This window comes from Salmo trutta, chromosome 5 (genome assembly GCF_901001165.1).
Source record: "Salmo trutta chromosome 5, fSalTru1.1, whole genome shotgun sequence".
Classification (NCBI taxonomy): domain Eukaryota; kingdom Metazoa; phylum Chordata; class Actinopteri; order Salmoniformes; family Salmonidae; genus Salmo; species Salmo trutta.
Window position 1 is genome coordinate 21,234,640 of NC_042961.1, and position 14,549 is coordinate 21,249,188.

Genomic DNA, 14,549 nt, shown 5'->3' on the forward strand with positions numbered 1-14,549 from the left:
TGGTTCACTCAGCTTTACATTAGACACTGGGAAATTAATTCACCTTTCAGCAGGACAATAATCTACAACACAAGGCCAAATCTACACTCGGGTTGCTTACTAAGAGACAGTGAATGTTGCTGAGTGGCCGAGTTAGATTTCAAGCAGCTATGTCAAAACTATGTCAAGATCTAAATATGGTTGTCTAGCAATGATCAACAACAAATTTGACAGGGCTGGAAGAATTTTGAAAAGAATAATAGGCAATTGTTGCACAATCCAGGTGTGGAAAGCTCTGAGACTTACCCAGAAAGACTCAGCTGTAATCGCTGCCAAAGGTGATTCTAACATGTATTGACTCGGGGTTGAAAATTGATGTAATAAAGATTATATTACTGTTTTTTTTAAGTATGTATTTTTTTAACAAAAGTTACACATTTTTCTTCCACTTTAACACTTGAGTATTTTGTGTGACAAAAAATAACATCCATTTTAATCCCACTTTGTAATGCAAAAAAACCCGGAAAAATTCAAGTGGTGAGAATACTTTTCTGAAGGCACTGTAATTCACTGAGATGACCCTTGAGAGAGCGGTCTTATTCTCACTCCACTATAGCATTCCACTTAACACTCTTGCCGGTCTTAACGCTTTATATCTGACATAAGTATCCATACATTGTGTGAATCCCATAGGGATAGCCTGGCTGTGCTGTGATGCCAGGCGGCAGGTGCGAATGCAGGCCCTGACCTACCTCCAGAGGGCACTGTTGGTTCATGACCTGCAGACACTAGATGCTGTGGAGTGGGAGTCCTGCTTCAACAAGGTGAGAGGATGCTGAACATATTTTACATTATAGGAGGACCACTGTGAAATGGTTGTGTGTGTGTGTGTGTGTGTGTAAGGAGAGTGGTGGGTCATGAGAATAGCTCCTGAATGGTTCCTCTGAAATATATATAGTGAAATATATGATTAATTAAAAGAGTAGGCACTTGGGGCCAAATCCTAGCTTGCCATGGGCATTTATTTAGAATTTTATGGCAAATATCCCATTGAATGCAATGCAGTATTATGCAAAAAACATCAAGTTCAAAAATAAGTGGGAAATAATTTGATCAGTGTTAACTGTGTTCTAATTACTGTGTTGCCAGGTCCTGTTCCCCCTGCTGACCAAGCTGCTGGACAATATTAGCCCTGCAGATGTGGGAGGCATGGAGGAGACCAGGATGAGGGCCTGCACCCTGCTGTCAAAGGTCAGAGTTCAGTCAACACACAACAGGCAGCCATTTCATAGTGTGAAATCTGTAATATGTGTTCAGACCGTAGGGTTGGCTTTGGTGTTTTTTGGGGGTTGAGAAATTGACAAAGTTGCTAAATCCTTCCGCTGTCTAGCATTGCTTATCCGTCTGAAGAGCGATAGTATAATATGCTGTGTCAGGTAGTGCCTGTCCTACCCGTGTCATATCTGAATATCTCACTGTTTTCTATTGCTTTGTTCTCTATCAGGTGTTCCTGCAGCACCTCTCTCCCCTGTTGTCTCTGCCCACCTTTGCTGCCCTGTGGCTCACCATCCTGGACTTCATGGACAAGTACATGCACGCTGGCTCCAGTGACCTACTGGTGATGATGCCTAATATTGCACAGTATCACATGTCGATTTCAACTCCTATTAGCTCAGGTGTTTCTACGGGTTACTGCCAAAATAATGGAAACACTTGAGTAAATGAAGGATACAAAGTATATTGAAAGCACAGGTGTGGTTCCTGAGTTAATTAAGCAATTAACATTCCATGCTTAAGGTCAGGTATAAAAATGCTGGGCAGGCCATTATTTTGGCTACCATGACTATACCCCCAAAGGATGACAATGCCCCTATCCACAGGCCATGAGTGGTCACTGGATGGTTTGATGAGCATGAAAACGATATAAATCATCTACCATGGCCGTCTCAGTCACCAGATCTCAACCCAATCGAACACTTACGGGAGATTCTACACTTGTAGAATCTATGCCAAGGCTCATTGAAGCTGTTCTGGCTCGTGGTGGCCCAACGCCTTAATTAAGACACTTTATGTTGGCAGTTATCTGTAGCTAGTCTAAAAAGTCCATCACTTTACAACAGCAAGTGGTCAAACGCAAAGGAGGGCACACTCAAGAAAAATAACAGTTAATGTTCATTCCTGTTCAGTGTTTTTTCCTTCTGTGTGTGATTGCACGGCTGATGGGCTGTTTTTTTTATCCCGACCCCAGCTGGAAGCCATTCCAGAGTCTCTGAAGAACATGCTGCTGGTGATGGACACAGCAGGAATCTTCCACAGCGTTGACTCCCGTACGGGATACTCTGACCTGTGGGAGATCACCTGGGAACGCATCAACTGCTTCCTGCCTAATCTCCGGGAAGAGCTCTTCAAACAGACAGTCATACCCCAACCAGGTAGAGGTCCACACACTACACCTGCATCTATTAAGGCCTTGTTTTCTCCAATATGCTGTGAATATTAACAATATATGAATGTAGGTTAGTTAGAATACACTTCCTACATGTTTTTCATGATGTGTGCTTAGCCATCAGTGTTATTTCTGCTATATAGCTGCATAAAGCCAGATTACTGAAATGCAATGGTGCTCTGTGTCCATAGATCCTGCTCCCAGTCCCCCAGTGGAACTTGCCCAGCCGGCTGCCCCCTCCCCCCCAGCCTCGCCACCCCCAGCCCAGGCCCCATCTCCAGTGCCAGCTGCCCCCACAGAGCCAAAGACCTCCAGCAGACCAGCGTCGCCCCAAGATCCCCCACCACCTAGTGCCAACGGTAACCATGTTAACATGGCCAGTCATTTATGAAATCTGGCCAAAGCCAATGATCATTGTCAGTTTCATAGCCAACAATAAATGAATGAATCAATGTCCTCTTCTCTTCCAGGAACTGACAGATCATCTCCAGTGCCCCCGTCAACTCCCCCCATGCCCACCCCAGTGAAGATGTCCCCCCAGATCTCTACCCCCCTGAGTCACTCCCACATGAGTCAGTCCCCCCTCATCCTGCAGCCCCTGGCCTCCCATCTGCAGGTGGGGGGCGTGCCCCCCATGTCCCTCCCCATCATCCTCAACCCCGCCCTCATTGAGGCCAGCTCCCCTGTCCCCCTGCTCCCTGCCCCCAGGCCCACCGACCTTAGTGACACCCCGGAGGTAAAATAGAGCCACCATAGCCCTATGCCTACTCTCACAGGGGGACACTGTCCCCCACCTGTCCCCTAAACAACATAGCTTTCCTTAGGCTCTGCGCCCCTTCACAGGAGGACCAACTCTGACAGAGAGACCCTGGCATGCATGGTCACCTCTCAGACAACACTAAAACAACCACAGACACATCTAGCATCTAACATCCTGGGGCCTGCTGTCCTTCAATATTCACGTATTCATCAGAAAATACATATTTATGATATACATATACGATGCTGCATGGATGTTAAGGACAGCACCTATTTGACTCGCTTCGATCTTTCCCACTTTTCCTACTGAGTCAGTTTCAACTTGAGACCTACAAAGTTAGGTACGTTGTTAGTATGCCTGTGCTTAACATTCATCTAGAGGTCCTGCCAGAAATAAATCATAGTGAATAACTTATTTGGTTTTAGGTGCTGCATGTTGTTTACTGAATAGGATGTACAGAGATTAATTTACTCCAGTCAAAGTATCAGGGCACTGTCTTAAAACAATAGAGTGAAATACTAGCTATATCATAACTCTTGTATCTGAAGGTCGAAATATAAGTGTACAGTAATATAAAGCATACAGTTTATATATTTCCATTATAAAATTGTGTCTGAGGTTTTTGAAAATAATTATATTATATGATATCCTGAGATTTCCAAAGAGGGAGAAATTTGCCAACATGTTGTCACAAGCTTGTTTGCAAAAAGTTGATTACAATGCCCAAAATAACAAAAATATGTTTTAAAAGGACACTACATATTCTTACGTCCTCTAAACACTGTTATACCCAAGAGGGACAGAGGTGTGCATGGTTTGCCTTAGAAAGATGGATTTGAGATGCTGCCATTGCTAACAAGGACAGCACCTAGAACATTCCGAACGTGACGACTGGTCTGGCCTGGGCGTGTCCGCTTTTATCGATCAGGTTAGGGGGGGTTTTATAGGAAGGTCTTAATGAGATTATTTAAACGAGTACAGTATTGACTAGCAGATTGAGCATAGACAGCCATCAATAAATCTGGGACAAGCTGATCTAAAATTCAGTTTTCATTTTCAAGTGATGAGATGAATGGTCCGGATCATCTTTTCAAGTTTTCATTTGGGACTACTTTATCCCACTTGACACAGTGAAAATATTCTTCCATGTCACTGTCTGTACAGTAAGCAGTACAGTAATTTATTGATTGCAGAGGAGTTCAGATATTGGTAGGTTGAAGTTGGAGCCTTGATCTTCTGTCAAATTATACCCAAACCAGACACCTCACTGCATGTGATGATGGAAGAAGAATAGTTTTCAAAAGCATCAACCACTTAGAACAGGGATGGCAACTGACGGCGGCTCGTGGCCCCTGTTTGAAAGGCCCTCGGATCACTGCCCCCCACCACAGTCGGGTTCTCAACTTACTGTTGTGGGTTAGGATAGTAGAATACACAAGGTGCAATTTCAAAATTTGGTTGTGCATCAGCTGTTTTTCTATCTCTACTGATAGTAAGTCAATTAGCCCATGTCAGCTAAAATGTTTGATTGCCAAGTTAATTTAGCGGCCAGCTATCCAGACTTGTTATCATGGTCAAATTACAGGCCGGGGGGCTCCCATTGATTTTGTTAGTCAGTCTCACTCGGATATTATATTAACAACTGCAAACATTTCTCTCCACCCTATGACAAAATGTGTAGAATTGTAGGAAATTAGCTGTAAAACTGCTAATTTTCCTCTCTGCCCTATGGCAAAATGAGTAGAATTGCATGAAATTAGTTATAAAATGCAAAATCTTCTCTCCACCCCATGGCAAGAGTATTCTGTAGAATTACAGTAAACATGCTTTAAAACTGCAACATTTTCTCCACACACCATGATAAAATATGTAGAATTGCACTAAATTAACTCAAACTAAAATGATCTCCACTGTCAAGACGGGGGCCACTAAAATGTTTTGCTCGCAATGGGGGGTGTTATGTGGGTACGCAGACCTTCGAGCAACTGCATCGCCTCATGATGAGTTAAAAACAATTGTGGCTCACCCACCCCCATCATTTCAGAGCGGTATACTACAAAGCAAGATCAATGACTTGGACAGCTAACTTACCAAAATATTCGGAAATAACTTTATGCGAAAGATTAGCATGAAATGGGCATGGTCTAATTGACTCAACAACCCAAAAATGCATATGTAAGTATAGGTTTATTAAATTAATAAAACAGAAAATGAATAGTTATATCTGGTTGTTTATTAAAGTTAGCTGGCTAACTCTTTGATGCTGCTTTGTAGTATTATCCCTGTGTTGTCTATTTCGAATGCCCAACCTCGTGATTTGCGTAACCTTCAGTGCAGTTTATATCTCTCGGCCGTTGCCCTTATCAGTCTAAAATTGTAATCTTATTTATTCCGCAAGGAATGGGCTGTTGGGGAATGAATACTCTTGTTGAAGCACAGTTGGGAGCAACTGCTTTCAGGTCAGGTTATATTACTCTCCTAATCCACTGCCTTATGTCAGAGAAATTAGAAACGCATTAGTCTGTCTGTGCACCAACACTATACAATACAATGAAGTGGAGCCCCTCTTTCGCAGGGTTGTTAAGTCTTTTTGTAAGCTGTTCATTTGTTGTACTGCATTGTTAGGTATACCAGGCGCTAATTCTTGAGTGAACAGGAAATTACATGTGTATATATAAATAAAAGGTAATGTACTTTTTACAATGTAATAAATATAATGAAACTGGGTTGCTGTGCTATTCATGGGTGTTGGTAAATGATGCATCAATCAAATAAGAACTGGATCTGTGGTGTAAAACATCTGGATTTTTATTTCAAAGCAGAATGAGAAACACTTTTCTTAGTAAACTAACTGTATCAGAAACTACAGAGGGATTCTAGCAGAAAAAAACAACCGTCAAAATTGTCTTTGTACATGGAATGTGAAAACAATATCAGTAAATAAGGGATAAGAATGACAAGCCATGGGATTATTAATTGAGTCTAGTCTAAAAAGAAAGAATGCAATCCTGTAAAAGGAAGACAGTGTAACATAAATGCGTACAGTACTTCACTCACAAACATTTTTTTTTTTTTACGCCTTCCGAGGGCTATCCAATGTCAAAAACGCCTACTTACAGCACCTTTGATCACACTATATCAGCTGCAAAAAACAAAGATCCATCTGAAATACAACTGCAACCGTTAAAAAAAACACCTCAAATCAAGCATCTCTTCACTTGGCATCCAGCTTGGCCATTTCCTGAAGGTATATTCCGATGCTCTCGCTGTCAAACAGTACAAAGTAAATGTTTTTCAGGGAGGAGGTCGTCGCAGAGACAAAATGGTTGGAGATGGCCTTGAGGATCAGCTGGGCGGCTGTTTGCTTTGGGAATCCATTCCTACAACCAGGAGAGATACACAGATGTGGGCTCAATCTCAATTTGACTTTCTACAATTCCTCACACCTTATCTCCTTTATTGGAGGAGATAGGTTCAAGGTCCTTCCCTCCTTTGACCTTCTTCAATGCATTTTGAAAATGAATCAAGGAAAGATTAATTAAGAGCCTTGGTTCAGAATGTTGAGCTATGTTAATTTAGTCAACAATAACTGACAAAATGTCAACGACCAATTATTCCTGACGAAATGCCATGAAAATTACCATAACTGAGTTTTAATTTTAGTTGATGAAAATTCCACGTCCAATCATAAGCATCCATGCCTTGGCAGAATATTTAATGCAATCCTCTCATTGGCAGAATGAATGTTTTTTTTAAGCACGGTCTGATTGAGCTGATCTGCCCAGCTCTCCCACACAACTCCCAGGTGGTCACTTCAGTCACTCATCAATCTTTTTAACTGGCAGCAAGGACACTTCAATTGTAAGTAACCTAAAGTAGACTCTTTTTTTTTTACTCTCTCATACTATTTACTGAATATTAGTAGTACAGTAATATTTCTGGCATTGTTGTAGAAAGCTCAGATTCTTCCTTTTTTAAGGGAATCACTGTTATTTACCGCCACCCCAAGGTTATGAAGGGGAGATAAAAGCTGAATGCCTAAATTGTTTAACATGTAGCCAAGGCTTTGTAGCCTGTGGTAAATCATTGCTGGCATTGGTTACAATCTGCCACAATAACAATGTGCCAGCTATATGAGGGGATAGTAGACCTAGTTGGATAAGACTATCTCAATGTACACATGGAAGTAAGTTATAGGTGTACACTAATTATTAAATTCACTGACTAATTTGTGACAAATGTCTGACTAAAACTAGACACATTGTTCAGAGTTTTAGTCGACTGATAACGAAGAAAGATGAAATTATTCAATTGTGACTAAGACTAAAATGTATTTGAGTCATATCAGTGTTTTTATTGTTACTGGTATAGATTTAAAGCTGTAGTTGAGTAGTCTCACCGGCCAGCAGGAAGTGAGGGGAAGGCAACGGACTTGAGTTTCTTCTCCTCTGCAGCAGAGAGGCAGGCCTTGACAGTCTTCTCCAGCTGGTCCTCACACTTCTCTGAGCCCCATTGAGGGATGTTACAGTGGATGACAAAACGAGCTGGCATCCCACTGGCCTGGCTCACCGCAACTACAGGAGGAAGACGCAGAAACGCACACTGATGTTTCACTCTTTCTATGTAGGTTTAAATATACGCATTGACAGTGTACTTGAGGCTAGACGGGTGAGTGAGGGCGAGACGATCGTGTCAATGATGTTTATTATGTGTATGGTGAATGTGGGTCTTTGGATAAACACATTTGGTTATAACATCATTTCATTACCATTGCATGTGAAACTTCTCAAACCTCTCATTCAGCAGTTTTTACTCTAGTTTCCAGATCTCCATACCTGATGCTACCTCCAAAGGTCCCTGTGCTTTCCGCAGTTCTTTCACTGCCTCCATGAAGTCTCGCCCCCCTGCCTTCTCCAGGGCACTGCCTGCAGACGAGCACACAACAGGTAAGAGGGATAATTATAATGGGCCGTGGGCCTTTCACACGTCCAAGAAGAAAAGACCAGCAGGTCTGGCATTCTCACCCACTCCCTCTTTGAGGTCCATCTCTGCATTTGTAGGGTTGATGATTCCCTCCACCTTGATGGTTCCAATTTTGCTAATTTCACTCTCTGTTAGTGAAAGCTGTTTTAGGGGATGTAGAGATGAAGTTATAACAAAATCACTTAGAAACTTGACTCGTGTCACTTATGTCCAAGGTAAATGGCTGAGGTATCTTTATAAAAGGTGTGATAGAATGACATGTCATTACTGACATGAGACTACATTTAATGATACCTTTTGTCCAAGGAACAGGCTTTTCGCTGAGAGGATAGTGAATCCATCCCCTGGCCCATCTTCCACTGTTGAGTTGGCTACAACAGCCTCTTTGTCGTTTTCTGTGTTTTTCTTTTAAGAGAATCAATGAAAAACAGAATGCTTCTTATAGCACTATAACAAACACATTGACAAATATTGAGATGTTTGCCGTCATTTACGAAGCCCATTCATGTGTACTTACCCTCTGCTTGCGGCCTGGTTTGCCTTTGCCTTTTTTGGTGGTGGGTTTCTTGATGCTCTTGACGCGCTCCGCCCTCTTCTCTGGCACGGTCACCTGAGTGTCCACTTTCACTCGGCTGCCCCTCTTCTTGGACAGCAGCTCAGGGTGGATGCGAGGCAGGACCCCTCCGTTTGATATGGTCACCCCTCTGAGAAGCTGAGAGGCCACAGAACAGGTGAATCGGTTGACTATTCCGTCTCATTGGTCAATTTCTTCCCTCTGAGAAATACTGGGCAAGTGGTAAAAATCCTGCTAAAATGATAAAGATCATTGTCTATTACGTATCATTATTTGATCCCCGCTTATTTGAATACAGGCGGAATGTCCCCACTGTCTAAAAAAAACATTCAATATTTGAGTGCATTGAGCATCTAACCTCTTATCTTGTCAGGATATGGGGCCTCAATAAAACCGTTTTACTATTCGAGGTTAACCACAAAGCGGTGGCAGTTCATGCCTGATGAAATCCTACCTGGTACAGATGCCATTTGGCATCAACTGCACCTTCCTGAACACTTAAGACAAAGGGACTACCTTCATCATTAGTTTTATGGATCCCTATTGGGCACTAATCTACTGTAATATAATATGGTGTAACGACTGTGCAAGTGAAGTGGAACAACATGAAAAATTGACTCCGCTGAGTTCATTATAGGACATCTTTGAAATGTCCGTTTCAAGGGGAATTATACTGTACCTGGTTGAGCTCCTCATCGTTGGCGACAGCCAGTTTAATGTGCCGAGGAGTTATTCTGCCTTTTTTGTTGTCCCTTGCTGCATTCCCTGCCAACTCCAAAATCTCAGCTAAACAAGAAATTGTCATTAGAAAAATGTTCTGCCACCGTTTACCAAGAAAATATAAATGTTCATATTTTACATAATCCTGTAATTAAAACACAAGTGAATTTAGGAACATTGTTTTTGTGTTTGCTGACACATGACGACACTGTGTGACATTGGTGTGTGTGTTTTCACTCAGGCGAGATACCAACCTGCCAGGTACTCTATGACGGCTGCCATGTAGACGGGTGCCCCCATGCCGATGCGGTACTTGTGCGTCCCTGTGCGTAGATACCTCATCATCCTCCCCACAGGAAAGATGACCCCTGCTCTGGCGGAGCGGGACAGTTTGGTGGTCTTCTTCTTTCCTCCTCGGGCTGACATCTTGCCTTATCTATGTCTACCTGGGGAGGGAAGCAGTCATATTACCACGGTTAGTGTTCAGGATGGAGATTGCAACTACATTGAATTGGTTATTTGTACTATACATGCAACAATGAACCAATTGAAATACACTAGACCCTATTGTGCAAAACTGTCTTTATAATGCCCACTTGCCCAAAAGAAGTTAGTAATGACTACATTTACTCCAGTGGAGGCTGGTTGGAGGAGCTATAGCAGGACAGGTTCACTGTAATGGCTGAAAGGAAATGAATGGACTCTGTTCCTTTTATTCCATTCCAGCCATTACAATGAGCCCGTCCTCCTATAGCTACTCCGCCAGCCTCCACTGATTTACTCCTGCAGAAGCCTATTGTGCCATTTTGAAGCTTCTATGCATTGAAATGGTAAGGGTTTTGTGGTGGGAGCAGAATGACTAGAGGCAGGTGTGTAGCAGAATCAAGATATGAAGTCTGGGTGTGAAAAGTAAACCAACATGTTCGCAGGCTATATGATTTATCATTCTTTAAACTGATACAACATGCATAAACACTTGAGGAACAAAGATTGAGATGTACAGAAGAGGCCTATCAGGGGCATCATATTGTCCTCATGTAGGCAAGAAAAGACCTATACCTTGACTTTGCAAAGTTGATAAGAACAGAGACTGAATAAAACAAGCAAAGCACACTAGATTAGCAGATTATTCCAAATTATTCAAGAATAAAAAGCCTACAACATTTAAAAGCCTAGTGCAGTCAAAAACGTGATTTTTCCTGTGTTTGATATATTTCCACACTGAGGTTGAATAATATTGTGAAAATGATAATGCAAGAGCTGTTCGAAAAGACCGTTGGGGGGGGTCGCCTTCCATGGTGACATCACTACCGGCAAATTAGTTAAGACCAATAAGAAAGAGTTCCAAAGCTCTCTGCCAATAACTATCTGATTTTCAGTTTTCCCCTCCCCACTCAAACCACTCCCAGACCTTCCTAGCAAAATCATTGCTTGAAAAATTGCTCTTTGCTAAAAAGGTATTTTTGTTAAAAAACATCATTTTCATTGAAAACAACCACACTATAGTACTTCCTTGTTACCCAGAAATGTATTGCGATAAAAACGGCTGCATTGGAACTTCAAGAATTCAATTAAATTGCCAAATACGTAGCATTGTTCAGAGGAATTGTAAAGTTGTGAATGAGTATTAGTTTGATTTTCAAGATGGGAAGGTTACTTTGCCAGAGGTTGTAAACAAACTCAATAATACTAGTAGAGAAGAGGTCCGCGGTGGCCTACAGTAGAGTCCCAGATTTAGAAATTCCATTTGCAATCTGAGACCCGATATATTATTTCGGATAGCTATGCCCTATTGCATTGAATGCATTCCATTTTCTTGTGCACCTTGAATGCGTTTTGTATCCTCGATTGCTCCCATGCAAGGGCAAAATAAAAGAACAGGGAAAAGATCGTGACACCTACTGTAACCTACAATACTGGACGTATGTCATTTAATTCATGTTTATCGTAAAATGTGACGTTTTAAAATTAGATCCTAACCGACATAAGACAATGTACAAATCGCCATGAATATAGGACAAATTAAATACGTGTATACATAGACGCTCTATTCTGCAGGAATAAAAATGCACATGCTGGTAGGCCTACGTGTATTTTTCGGATAGGGTACGCGTATTGAAAAAGCATTATGCACACCTATCTAATCAAGGGCCTCGCTTCAGTTGGTCGCCTGTCCACTATAAATACGCGGCTGTTCTCAAATAGAAAGGTCTGGGACATCGGGCCGTAACCTTTCTTGTAATCATGTTGCTCACATGCTACAGCGCAACCCCCATTTTGTTTTCATTGCATTGAATGTGTAATCTCATCAGACATGGAAATAAATTCTTTCGGAGACGCAGCTCGCCACCGAACGAAATAAGCCGGATATGCGTGAGCGTGAAATGTGTACCTGTTTGTCGTCCTTTACACGAATAAACGCAGACCTGAGTTTCCCCTTCACAAATCCCCCTAGGAATTGCAATGTTTTTTTTTCTTCGCTGTCCTTATGCGTATCCTGTTCCAAAAAAAAAAACTACAGCCACAACCACCGTATAAGAGGCTGGCTCAACGCTACTACTGATGCTGCAAAGTGGAAAAAAATCATTCCAGGGGAAAATAGAATGAAACGCCCCCTTAACATGGCTTCCAGGGGAGAAGAATGTTGGTTGAAATGAACGCGATGTGCTTAAAGATGGGACAGAATTTTGCTTTGGTATACCTAGAGATAGGTTTGGGCTATGTGTACAGCATAAATTGTGGATGCATACATAGACACTCCAGTCCATCCTAGTGTAAAGGCTACTGTGTAGTAGACCAAGAAATATGCATCATGGTTGCCCACCTTCGTTGTGTAAATTCTGCACAGCAGGCAAAAAAAGGACTCGGGAGTATACTGTAGAGGCCGACACTAGCCACCCCCTCCACAGTAGGCCCTACATGTCAGGAGCATCGCAGTGCAATGGCATACATTTATTTTACCCAGGTCCAAAACTGAACGTTTCCGCAGATCCTTTTTACCATTATTCTATGATGATTTTTAACACGAACACTTTTTTATTTATTGATGTGCTGATTTTGGGTCTGTGTGTCCTTGTTGTGTTTTTTTTATGGTGTATTTATTAGCAATGTATGTTTTGGCTGGTGCAATCAAATCTCCCCATGGGGATTAATAAAGTACGATATCTTATTATTGGCCATTTGGTTGGTTATTCTGTGTAATCCCATGTTGCCATAATGTTGCAAAATCTTATATTCCTAAAATAATTAGGCAATAAAACATATGTTAAATTGACATTTACAGGCTATTGAAACTGTGAAAATACAGTTGAAGTCGGAAGTTTACATACACTTAGGTTGGAGTCATTAAAACTCGTTTTTCAACCACTCCACAAATTGCTTGTTAACAAACTATCATTCTGGCAAGTTAGGACATCTACTTTGTGCATGACACATGTCATTTTTCCAACAATTGTTTACAGACAGATTATTTCACTTATAATCCACAAAATCACAATTCCAGTGGGTCAGAAGTTTACATACACTTAAGTTGACTGTGCCTTTTAAACAGCTTGGAAATTCCAGAAAATTATGGCTTTAGAAGTTTCTGATAGGCTAATTGACATAATTTGAATCAATTGGAGGTGTACCTGTGGATGTATTTCAAGGCCTACCTTCAAACTCAGTGCCACTTTGCTTGACATCATGGGAAAATCAAAAGAAATCAGCCAAGACCTCAGAAAAAACTTTGTAGACCTCCACAAGTCTGGTTAATCCTTGGGAGCAGAAGGTACCACGTTCATCTGTACAAACAATAGTACGCAAGAATAAACACCATGGGGCCACGCAGCCATCATACCGCTCAGGAAGGAGATGCGTTCTGTCTCCTAGAGATTAACGTACTTTGGTGCGAAAAGTGCAAATCAATCCCAGAACAACAGCAAAGAACCTTGTGAAGATGCTGGAGGAAACGGGTACAAAAGTATCTATCCACAGTAAAACGAGTCCTATATCGACATAACCTGAAAGGCCGCTCAGCAAGGAAGAAGCCACTGCTCCAAAACCGCCATAAAAAAGCCAGACTACGGTTTGCAACTGCACATGGGGGCAAATATTGTACTTTTCGGAAAAATGTCCTCTGGTCCAATAAAAATACAACTGTTTGGCCATAATGACCATCGTTATGTTTGGAGGGAAAAGGGGGAGTCTTGCAAGCTGAAGAACACCATCCCAACCGTGAAACACGGGGTGGCAGCATCATGTTGTGGGGGTACTTTGCTGCAGGAGGGACTGGTGCACTTTACAAAATAGATGGCATCATGAGGCAGGAAAATGATGTGGATATATTGAAGCAACATCTCAAGACATCAGTCAGGAAGTTAAAGCTTGGTCGCAAATGGGTCTTCCAAATGGACAATGACCCCAAGCATACTTCCAAAGTTGTGTCAAAATGGCTTAAGGACAACAAAGGCAATGCATTGGAGTGGCCATCACAAAGCCCTGACCTCAATCCTATAGAAAATGTGTTGGCGGAACTGAAAAAGCATGTGCAAGCAAGGAGGCCTACAAACCTGACTTAGTTACACCAACTCTGTCAGGAGGAATGGGCCAAAATTCACCCAACTTATTGTGGGAAGCTTGTGGAAGGCTACCCGAAACCTTTGATCCAAGTTAAACAATTTAAAGGCAATACACTCAATTAGTATTTGGTAGCATGTAAACTTCTGACCCACTGGAAATGTGATGAAAGAAATAAAAGCTGAAATAAATCACTCTACTATTATTCTGACATTTCACATTCTTCAAATAAAGTGGTGATTCTAACTGACCTAAGACAGGGAAGTTTTACTAGGATTAAATGTCAGGAATTGTAAAAAACTGAGTAAATGTATTTGGCTAAGGTGTATGAGAGAGAGTTTCAGTTCATAAAAAATTAAATGAAGGCAGTTAACCATATTACAGCCTGTATGACTAGCTATTTTATGCATCAAGGGGAAATCACATGGGACTAGGTTGTCAGATGAACCAGTCAGATCTGCCAAAGTCAATTGCTAAATGGAGCCATGTCTGAATTAACTTCCAAACAACTCCCAGGCTTGATTTGTCAA

General features: G+C 41.7%; 2 protein-coding genes across 9 annotated transcripts in view; one reads left to right on the plus strand and one right to left on the minus strand.

Moving 5' to 3' along the window:
- Positions 1-5,911, plus strand: part of LOC115193844 (Golgi-specific brefeldin A-resistance guanine nucleotide exchange factor 1) — a 74,689-nt gene extending 68,778 nt beyond the window's left edge. For all 8 annotated transcript variants that reach the window (XM_029752917.1, XM_029752920.1, XM_029752919.1 and 5 more), the window contains 6 exons: positions 673-803; positions 1,129-1,230; positions 1,484-1,597; positions 2,228-2,411; positions 2,617-2,784; positions 2,896-5,911. In XM_029752917.1, the coding sequence (XP_029608777.1) occupies positions 673-803; positions 1,129-1,230; positions 1,484-1,597; positions 2,228-2,411; positions 2,617-2,784; positions 2,896-3,170 (974 nt within the window). In that variant the 3' untranslated portion in view covers positions 3,171-5,911. The remainder of the gene's footprint in view (positions 1-672; positions 804-1,128; positions 1,231-1,483; positions 1,598-2,227; positions 2,412-2,616; positions 2,785-2,895) is intronic.
- A 61-nt stretch (positions 5,912-5,972) lies between these two features.
- LOC115193845 (core histone macro-H2A.2) lies at positions 5,973-12,097 on the minus strand. Its single transcript, XM_029752926.1, has 9 exons — positions 11,855-12,097; positions 9,717-9,908; positions 9,422-9,528; positions 8,686-8,880; positions 8,463-8,573; positions 8,210-8,309; positions 8,021-8,110; positions 7,585-7,759; positions 5,973-6,565 (listed from the first exon to the last, which is right to left on the minus strand). Exons 2-9 carry the CDS (start codon positions 9,886-9,888, stop codon positions 6,400-6,402), a joined length of 1,116 nt encoding a protein of 371 aa, XP_029608786.1. The 5' UTR covers positions 9,889-9,908; positions 11,855-12,097; the 3' UTR covers positions 5,973-6,399.
- Between the last annotated feature and the right edge of the window lie 2,452 nt (positions 12,098-14,549).

Bases quoted from the DNA above. Each gene is read 5' to 3' on its own strand.
- LOC115193845 (XM_029752926.1), bottom strand. From the start codon at position 9,888: ATGTCAGCCCGAGGAGGAAAGAAGAAGACCACCAAACTGTCCCGCTCC. The intron at 8,111-8,209 runs GTGAGAATGCCA...GCTCGTCTGCAG, and splicing joins GGACCTCAAAGAGGGAGTGG to GCAGTGCCCTGGAGAAGGCA. The intron at 7,760-8,020 runs GTATGGAGATCT...TTCCTCCTGTAG, and splicing joins ACCTTTGGAGGTAGCATCAG to TTGCGGTGAGCCAGGCCAGT.